The 10,484-nt window shown below is 39.2% G+C and overlaps 1 protein-coding gene across 1 annotated transcript; it reads right to left on the reverse strand.

The window, feature by feature from the left end:
* Window positions 1-8,144: 8,144 nt before the first annotated feature.
* On the reverse strand, window positions 8,145-10,162 carry LOC110095360 (pentatricopeptide repeat-containing protein At3g02650, mitochondrial). The gene has a single exon (XM_020820876.2). It carries the CDS (start codon window positions 10,106-10,108, stop codon window positions 8,336-8,338), a length of 1,773 nt encoding a protein of 590 aa, XP_020676535.1. The 5' UTR covers window positions 10,109-10,162; the 3' UTR covers window positions 8,145-8,335.
* Window positions 10,163-10,484: the final 322 nt, after the last annotated feature.

The raw sequence follows: 10,484 nt of genomic DNA on the forward strand, positions 1-10,484 counted from the left end.
GAGTGCGTCCCTCTAAACGAATAGTTTTTTCAGCTGGTCCCTTCAGCAAATGCTGGTTGGAGAGGGAGATTGCTGTTGACAGACGTTTACCCCACTGTTCTGCAGTACTACCGATAGACCTACAGAGCGTCAGACTTATCGAGACATGCCATGGCTTTGATGTCTGTGGGTGTTTGGGTCTGCAGCTTTCTCTAAGAGGAATACTTGTCTTCTGTTATGGTGTCGCTGCATGACCCGTTTGGCTTCGATTTGCAGTGCAGTGCTTCGTTGTTATAGTAGACCCCTGAGCCTTCTTCCATTGATTATACTTTTCCCGGGTTATCAGGTGTCTGTGAGGACATGCTCTTTGTGGATTTTTGGCTACCAAGCTTTGTACTTTCGTATTTCATCTCAGAGCGGGATTAGTCAAGTATAACATACTACTAGCAGCCAGTCAGTTAGCCTGAGAATAGAGGCTTGCCTTAGCTCCAGTCACACTTGCCAGAGTTTACAAGTCTTTATAGGTTGCTTCTGAGGCTACTTCTACTGAGCTATAGGACTTGACTTTGTCATGGCATTACCTTTACAAATGGATACATTTGCATGTTCAGGGCGCCTTTTCCGTTTTGGAGTTTCTTGTCTACTTCCTGCAGAGAGGATGCCCCATAATCCTTCTATTATCCCAAGCTTCCTCGACCCTAAAGTCAGAGAGGATCAGACTTTTCCTTTTCGCCCCTCATTTGGTTTCACACATGATTTCCCTTGTTCACTAGTCATATATAGTTAGCTTGTCATCACATCTAAGGAGGATAGTTGTTGTCGGCGAGCATGACCAGCGAGGGAGGTGTGCAATGCTATGCACCAGACAGAGTTTGGCAATCGCTGAGTACCTAATCATTCTACCACCGGGTTGGTTATATTACCGCTCAGGCAACACATTGATATTAGAGGGCTACAAGCCCAATAGGGTGGCTAGATAGTTTGGGTACACATATGCTACAATTTTAAAGGGCAACCACTTGTTCATGGGGTTGCAGATGTTTTGCATATAGAAGTTGTACCATAGAAGGCTCGTTTCTACGCCATAGTGCTGACGTCGCTACACCTTCACAGTGCTGACGTCACTACACCTACTCAGGCTTGGCACGGGTTCTAATTTTCTTTTGACCTCACCATCTAGTCACCCGGGAGTCAGCTACACCCGATTGTCTTGGGTACGAATGTCCTTTGGCCTCGCTTTGGAGCATGCATGAGAAGGTACTAGCGCCCGGTACAGGAGCTCGGAGCGCCGAGGGGACAGAGGTCTCGTTAGGACTTTTTAGAGGCTGCTAGTGATACAGGTATTTTTTTATCATTTTCCTTATTTTCTACCAGCACTTAATTTGATAGATATTTTGTTATTTGATACATGTTTTTCATTCATTTTTTATACAGGGATACATACTGAGGCTCATACTACTACTAGGGTTATTGTGCCTTCTACGGCCAGAGCTCCGGATATGGCACCTATGCCACATCTTACTGAGAATTAACAGCCTTCCCACAGACGTGCGGTTCTTTGTGTGTTACTTCTTCCAGGAGGTCTTTAACCATTCGTTCTCCTCTCAGGGACCTTGGAGAGGGTTTACAGGAGCCAAAGAGATAAGACTTCACTGGGACCTTCTGACAACTTCCCTTTCCCAGTAGACCCATATGAGTCGTTTTGGCCAGGCGAGTCTTGAGGGACCAATGCAACATTACTTACAGAGTTCTTTGGCAGGTTGTCGCACACACCGACGACCTTAGACTTGGTGCTTGTGAAGGTTTCTTTCTTCCCCGAGAGTCATCCCGCTAACTCTGTGGGCCCTTCTGTTCCTGCCAATTACTCGGTCGACTCTGTGGGCCCTTTGACAGGCATATGTTAATTTATTTTAATAAAATATTATATATGCCATTATATTAATCGTTCGCAATTCTTTGTGCAGCGCCTGCGAGATTTGACTACACTTTGGATATTCAGTGCTACATTCCCTTACCCCCGAATCTCAAGACCACTAACATATATAGTAACTTGGTAGAGCTTTTGATGGACTTAATTTCTAGTATTGACCCAAGATCTCTGGAGTCTTGGCCAGGTTTGTTTCTTCCGCTGACCGGCTTCTCGGCCTGCTTGCCGATTTTGGCGTGGACACCACCGAACTACTTTTCTAGGAGGCAATGTGTCGAGAAGCAGAGTTCTGCATCTAGCGACTGAAGTCCCTCTCGATCATCTGAGCCAGAGTTACACTTTCACAGTCAGAGGAGAGGGTTGCCAGTCGTAGGGCGGTGGCTGATGAAGCCCATGACCGACTAGAAAACAGTGCAGAGGCTCTAAGGAGACACCGTTAGATGTCTTCATGACCCAAGAGTTAGACGGGCTGACAGCCCGCATGCAGGACCTCTAGAGGGGTGTCAGGCAGGTGATGTCTCAGAGGTTTTACTTACGAGAGGGGTGTGACCGGCGGGACCGTCTCACTAAGAGGAGCAGCGCCATCGATTTTTATAGTAGGTGATGATGGAGGCTAACTCTTTACTAGCATAGGATGTGGAGCAGCTTCAGACTACTCAATCAGAGTTCTAAACCCTGGCCGAGGTTTCCGGCAAGCTAGAAAGCTTACAGGACCACCTCTTTTGACGTTTCCCTGTCTTTTTATGATTCGTACTCTTATAGTATCTTGAATCTCAATGTACTTATACCTCATAATGATAATTACATACATAAATGGAGGATTTTTTTGTTGCACTATAGACTATGTTCTATATTGTACTTTGAACTGCATTCTGAGCCATCTTGCATTGTAGTATGAGATTTTAAATATTTATTTTGGGATATTAGCACGCAACGCGAAGTCGACCTAAAAAAATATTTAAAATGCTCCCCATCATTGAGGGTAGTTCTGAACGTTGTCACTATAGCTACTAGTTAGGTTAAAAAGGTCGTAGCTTTAGCTCAAATTTCAGGAGTGTTGGCTCTTTCTGTCCTGTGCTTCGTGCAATTGACTTAACGAAAGATTTGCAGATTTTAGATTATGTTAATAGTAACAAATACATGCATTATCTCAATCATTAAGTAGTTAAGGATACTTCAATCTGCATTACTTGAGTTCATCAAATTAGATAAGCTAAGATTTGATAGCTCTTTATCCTCAAGTTATTGAAACAAGGGTTCTTCTACTATGGCATTTCTTATGGTATGTTGAGTATACGAAGCTGAGAAGACGGAGCTGCCAGAGATCCGTCATATTTGGGCTTGTTGCATCCGGCCTCTTACACCCATTCAGGTTTCATACTTGAGCAATAGGAAACGTGCTTCCAATGCTGAATCTACAGAAGTTGATAGATTTCAAATCATCCTTTGTGGATATAGTTTTGGAGTCTAAGCACATTCGGTAGTTGCTCATGACTCACCCTTCCCACGAGAACTTTTGATTCTCCAGTCAATTAGGAGAATCTTATGGACTATGACTACTTGAACTTATTGAGTCCAATTAGCCTTTGTGTTATTTACCGTCCCTACTGACGGGTTGACGAAGTGGGGGTTTCGCTACTATGGCTTTTCTTATGGTGTGTTGAATAGACGGAGCTGTCAGCGATATATTTGGGCTTGTTAGATCCGACCTTTTACACCCATTCGAAACTTAAGCTTCAGGCTATTGAAAGATTTCAGGCTGTTCCATCTTTATTTATTAAAGTATGTAGTCGTGAAAAAATCTTTTTCTTGACCTTTGAAATTTTAGTATCCCAGGGAAAGTGGTGTCCCGAACTGATTGGAAGATTAACGACATATGCGTTGATAGTAAAAATTGTCACATCCTGATTTGAAGGAATACTCGTAGTAGATTTTAAATATTTATTCGGGAATTTTGGCACACAGCACAGTGTCGATCTGAATAAATATTTAAAATATCTCATATCTAGCAAGAAGATTTTAAGAAAGTAATTTTGAAATTTTGGGATTTTAACTATTTACTTGGGGATTTTGGCACGTAGCATGAGGTCAACTCAAATAAATATTAAAAGACCCTCTATCTCCCAGGGATATTTTAAAATGAAATAAATTTGGCATTTCGGAGTTTTAAATATTATTCAGGGATCTTGACAAGCTGCGTAATGTCAACTAAAATAAATATTTAAAATGCCCCATAGTTTTATTTTTTTGAGGTGCATTCTTGTATTACAAGAAAATTTTGAAACATACGTCGTACATGTGCTAACAGATACATATGAAGTACAGAATAAAATTTTAAATACACATTTATCCATTTGCATGATACTTATTCAAGTACCGATCATTAATCGATTGTATGGGCCTCTTATCATCAAGATCGATCAACTGATAAGCTCCTCCTTGATACACCTTCTCAATGATTAAGGAGTTTTCTCAGTTCGACACAAATTTTCCATCAATTTTTCGGTGTGGGATGATTGGCCTTCTCAGTACTATGACCAATTCCTCTTTTTGAAATGATCGATGACACACCATTTGATCAAATGATTTCACCATTTTTGCTCGGTAAATTTTTAAGTTCAGTTGAGCTTGTAGCCTAACTCCATTGCTGCAAAAGTTTGAATTTGCATGGCTAGGAGGCTTCTAATCAGTAGTTGGAGACTGGAGAAGGCCAAGTAAGGGTTGCGGTTCAGTGAAAGAACGTGGAACTAGTCGTGAGGTGGAATTGGATTCGTGAGAGGGAGAAGTTAGTTGTTTAGTGGGATTTCAGCACTTAAGGATGCTTATGTGGAGAAGAAGGACGGGCAGCCTAAAAATCAGAATTGTGGAGGTTGAAGTTAACTAAAGGAAACAATGGATTTTTTGCGAAGATTTCGTGCGTAGAAAACTACAGGACCTACGAACAAACTTCGTTTTACTTGTTTTAACGACGAAGGTAGAGGCCACGACAGTGATACGAGGAAGTTCCATGACTGGATTTCGACTGAGCAAGGAAAGTATTAATGTGCATTTAATGTACTTGACCTTTTTCCCTATTTAGTTCCTAATCCTTGCACATTTAAAAAAAAACTATATTAGTGCTATGTCACCGTATATTGATTCAAAATGGCATAGATGCCATCACCAGTCAAAACCGCATTGATTTGCAAGTAATTTTCTCAGTTGGTATTCATCTTTGTCTCATTTTACGTGTCCATCTTGTCGTGTAAATTTCTTCGGGCAAATTGATAAAGTATTTAGGGTATTGACGATATTTTGAACGCAACGATGAAGTCTGTTCTGCAATCGGACTTCATTTGAATGACGTTGAGTGTCAAATTCCTCGATTTGCATATCGTCGCTTTAGGATTCGTGTCACCACCTCGGATGATCCCAATTGATCAAATAAGATATATATTTTGAATGTCGACGACGTTTCGTACGCAATGACGAAATCCATTTTGTGATCGGACGTTGTTTGGGCGACGTCGAGTGCAAAATTTTACAATTTTTGTGTCGTCGCCTTGGGATTCGTGTCACCGCCTCGGTCAATCCTAATTGATTAAATAAGATGTATATTTTGAATGTCATGGCATTCCAGATGCAATGCCAAAGTCTGTTCTGCAATCGAACGTTATTTGCGTGACGTTAAGCGCTAAATTCCTCAATTTGTGTGTCATCGACTTGGAATTCGTGCCATTAGCTCTATCGATTCCAATTAATCAGATAAGATGTATATTTTGAATGTCAATGATGTTACGAACGCAACAGCAAAGTACTTTCTGCGATTGGAAGTCGTTTGGGTGTCGGTAGTCCATTTACATCGATCTCATCAGATTTGATAGCAAGGGGCCTCGACTTAGGAGAATTCGATGTTTTGATCGCAACGGTGAAGTCTGTTTGGCAATTAGAGGTTGTTTGAACCTTCAAGTGATACGTCACGTCAACGCGCGCATCGCTAAATTTGCCAATTTGAGTTCCTCTAGAGCATGGCTTGAGGTATAGGGGTCAACAAAGACAAAGAGATAAAGACTTATTATATTTATCTCAACACAAATATATCTAAAAAGTTTTGAAGAAATTTGAAATGGGCACTGAAAAATCAGTTTTATTATCATTTGGTTCACAATTCATTATCTCCAACAACAAAGAAAAATAGGAGATATGTGTTCATTTTCCTATGCAAGTGCAGATGGATGTCTCATGTACTTTATGGTTTGCACCAAGCCAGATATTTGCTTGTGCCAGAGTATGATTTGCATATTCATTTTTAATCATTAAAAAAAGCACTAGAGGTATATTAAGTGGATCGTCAAATATCTCAAAGGATCAATTGATATTGGTTTGACTTCCAAAAAGGGAAGTTAGGGTATACATCATATTTCAAGTATTGTGGATTCTAATTACACAGGAGATATAGACAAGAGTACATCATAAACTGGATATGTGTTTACAGTCTATGGTAACACAATTAGCTGAAAATAACATCTTCAATCAATTGTGGCTTTATCAACTGTAGAGGTAGAATACATGGTAAAAGAAAGCATCTAGATTATAGGATTTCTTGAGGAGCTTGAGAATACAAAAATGAAAAAAAAAAAAATTTATCTGGTGTGATAATCAAAGTACAATTCAGTAAATGAAGAATAAGACATTTTATGAAAAAATAAAGCTTATTGATATCAGAATATGTTTTGTGATAGATGTTCTAGCACAATGCACTGTGGAGTTTAAAAAAGTTCATACAGATAAGAATCCTACTCAAATACTTACGCAGGTGATGTCTGGAACAAAATTTTAGCATTGTCTGGCTTTGCTTCAGGTAGATAGACCTCTTGGTTAAGGAGGTTCTATGAGAAAGAAAGCATTGACTTATCTAATATTAGATTCAAGATGGAAATTGTTAAATTGTGAATCAAATATTAGTTGATTTAATTTGCATAATTAACTTTCCTATTCCCGTTTTCAATGCTAATAAAATTTGGGTTCTTGTGTAGCCTTACATATAACCTCTTGTATCGTCATTTCTGTGTTTTATTGTCTTTTTATTAACGGGTGGGGCCGACACAGAACAAGAGCTATAGTGAACCAATAGCTAGGAGCAAGAAAAAACGTCAAGCATGAGCGAGGGAAGCGATCAAGCAGCTGAGCAATCAAGGGCTTCCTCAGTTTCTTGCATCCTAGAGGGAGGCGATCGAGCAACTACGCAATCGAGGGCTTCTTCGGTTTCTTGCGGCCTAGATGGAGACTTGCATGAGATCAAGAGCTGTAATAGGGATCTCGACATTTGATTCTTTCAATTCCAGACTTCTCGCTCACAACAATAGCTCAAGACCAAAGTTAGGGCATCAGGAGATCGACTATTTAGGCAAGGAAAAAATTAGATCAGACAACAGCTTTTTTTGTCATGGCAAGATTTGAGCAGGTAATATCTTTCCTTTATGTTTCTTTTATTTTAAGCCTAGATCTACAATCTACTACTATTCTTGTAACATTGTAATATTATTTGTGATGTTAAACAAAAGATTAGCCCTCTCTCTCTACATGTGCATGTAGGCACCCCATGCCAAACCACATAATATTTGTGTTCTTCATTCTTATGGATTATTTTTTTTTATTTTTACATATTTCTTGTTATAGAATGCAATTGTGTAGATTCTTGATAGGGTTTACATAGTGTTATTTACTACTTTTTATAAATGTATCTGCCCCAATTATAGTTTTGCAAGACTGTTATTTATCTTGTTTGTTCCTTCAAATGTCATTATTATTACTTTGCAAATATTAATTGGATAGCACTTACTTGGTTGCAAGAATTTATTAGTTGTATTTATGCTTAGTTTGGTGAAAAGGATAAAACTTATTAATTAAAATAATTAATTAAGCTCACTGATTTATTATTATTGTAATTAACAAATTAAAATAATTCTTTAATTGCCTAAATTCAGACTTTACTAAGCTAGTTTGTCGTGTTCTAATTATAAGAAATGTTATTTGGCAAATTTAGATTCTAGATCTTTCATCTAAGCGGTTTGCTGGTGTGTAATCGCAAACAGTGAAATAACAGGTCCTACTACACAATCTGAACTCTTGTTAGAAAGTCCTAGTATCGGTCATTCAAAAAGATATTAAATTAGTTAGGTTTTCAATATAAAAAAATCATAATATCTATACATAAAATTATCAAAAGTTAAGATTTAAAAGCAAAAAGGACCCAAAGTTAAAACAAAAAAACATGGATGCAATTATAATTGCAAATTTCCAGGTGGAAAGTGTTTCCACAACATTACACATTAAAGAGTGAAATGAAAATACAATTTTCAACTAACTATTACAGCTAAATTTATAAAACAAATGCATAAAATTACCACAATTCTTCCCAGCTCCAGTCATCGGTTAAGCTTTGATTTTTTATTCAACTGCTGTTATTTCCTCTTCTAGCATCTTAACAGCTGCTATGAGACTACTGGTTTCCCCTCTGAGGTAAAAACCACTCTCTTTCATCTCCTCTGACAGTTTCTCAGCTGTACGCCAATCAACGGCCTTGAGGCACAGAGTCTTAATTAATTTACTGTATTCATCAGCATTAGGCTGTATTGTGTGTTCCTTCATATCTTTCAAGCATTCAAGTGCTTTTTCATATTCCTCTAGCTTACAATAACCACGAATAAGTATGTGATATATTACTGGTGACAATATTTTATGTTTCTTCTTAGCTTCAATGAAGACCTTAAAAGCCTCATCCATTAGACCAGCCTTCGCAAAACCACTCATGATGACACTGTAAGTATACACATCCGGCCTAAGTCCTCTGCTTTCCATAACCTTAGTCAGAGCTATTGCATCTTCTACATCTCCTTCTTTGCAAAGCCCTGTGATAACATAATTAAATGCTGCATTTCCAGGTGGTGGACCAGAAACAACCATTCTTAAAAGCAATGATTTAGCAGCTTGCACATCTTTTATCCTGGCCAAACTCTTCACAACTAAAGAGAAGGTCTTATTCTCATATTTAAGTGACTCTTGTGGACAGTCCTCCAATAACTCCAAAGCCAAGAGGACAGATTCATCATTTCTACATAGACCACCAATTAGAAAACTTAGAGCATCTCGTCCAGGAAGGATGTTGTTCTCCTTAGCTAGCAGATAGACCAAATGGGCCTCTTTTGCCTTTTTTCCCTTGCAGAAGAAGGTGATGATCTTACCAATCTTTTCAACATCAGGCAGACCTCCAGAATTAAGCATCTTTTCACAAACAGACCAAGCTGTATCAATCATGGACTTCTTCCCAAGAGCTTCTATTGTAAAGTAGAACGTATATCCATCAGGAGCACAACCAAACTCATCAAACTTGTTAAAAACTTCCAGACCAGCTTTGGCCTTTCCCAACTTCCAGAAAATAGATATAAGTTCATTAAGCATATCAGTATTTACAATACCCTCGATTTTGCCCAACTCCTTAATCAAATCCCACAACATGTAGGCTTCCAACTGGCTAGCATCATCACATGCACTGATCGTACGGACAAGGATGTCTAATGCCCTTGAACTTTTCGCAGCTTTTTCTTTTCTGATAGCCCATATGAAGAAAGAAACCAAATTCTCACCGGAAACGTGCGCATCCTGAAATACTCTCACCACAAACTCCTCACTTAGCTGTAGTTCTTCAAGGCTATCCAAGCTCGATCCAATCTCCTGGGGTAAAGTGCTTTGGAGAATGGATAGAACTCTCTCAAGCTGATCGAGATTAACCTCATGAACCTCAGCTGCGGCTTCTTCCGCAACTTCCTCAGCTCCAACGAGAGCATCGCCATCGATGCTTAATTCCAACATAGAATTCAGTTTATCTCCTTCTCCGACCTCGTCCTCATCGGCCCCATCCCCGAATGCCTTTGAGAGAGCATTTGATTCCCCTAGCTCTACTGAAGAAAAACCGACTTCTGGGGAGAAGAAGTCTGGGTTTTTAACAGAATTTTCGGCTCTATGCGATGCTTCGTCCTCTCCCGGCGAGCATTCAGTAGCGGAAAAAAAGAACCTAGAGCTCCGGAAGGTAGGATAGATGCGGTTTAGAAATTTGGATGGCGACGGCGGCGAAGATGTGACTACCGCTGGGGTTGGATTTGGAGAAAAGTTCTGTCGGATTGATCTGGGAAGAACGAGAGCTCGACCTGTCGACCTCCACATCTCGGCTTTAGAGGCAGTAGAGACTCCCAAAAGGGCTAATATGTGGATGATTTACGTTGATTTTTAATGTATATTTATATTTTATATTATTCTTATTGTCAGCGTCATGATTTTACTAGATCTTGAGTTTGGACTTTTTAAGAAAAGGTTCTCATTATTCCGTTTCAAATTTAGGAAAATTATTAGGTGCGGAGATCACAGGAGATCACAAGTAGCTCTGCATTCGAACGTCAATAAAAACTTGACATATGAATGCATATATATGAAATTTTTTGTGTATAATTTCATGCTTTATGTATAGTCAACCCGACCGACCTGACCCACTAACCCGCATTATTTGAATACATGAATACAAGAAGGGAAATTTGGCATTTTT

Source organism: Dendrobium catenatum, unplaced genomic scaffold (genome assembly GCF_001605985.2).
Source record: "Dendrobium catenatum unplaced genomic scaffold, ASM160598v2 fragScaff_scaffold_946, whole genome shotgun sequence".
Taxonomy (NCBI): Eukaryota; Viridiplantae; Streptophyta; class Magnoliopsida; order Asparagales; family Orchidaceae; genus Dendrobium; species Dendrobium catenatum.

Coding starts and splice junctions, on each gene's coding strand:
- LOC110095360 (XM_020820876.2), bottom strand. CDS start 10,108: ATGTGGAGGTCGACAGGTCGAGCTCTCGTTCTTCCCAGATCAATCCGA.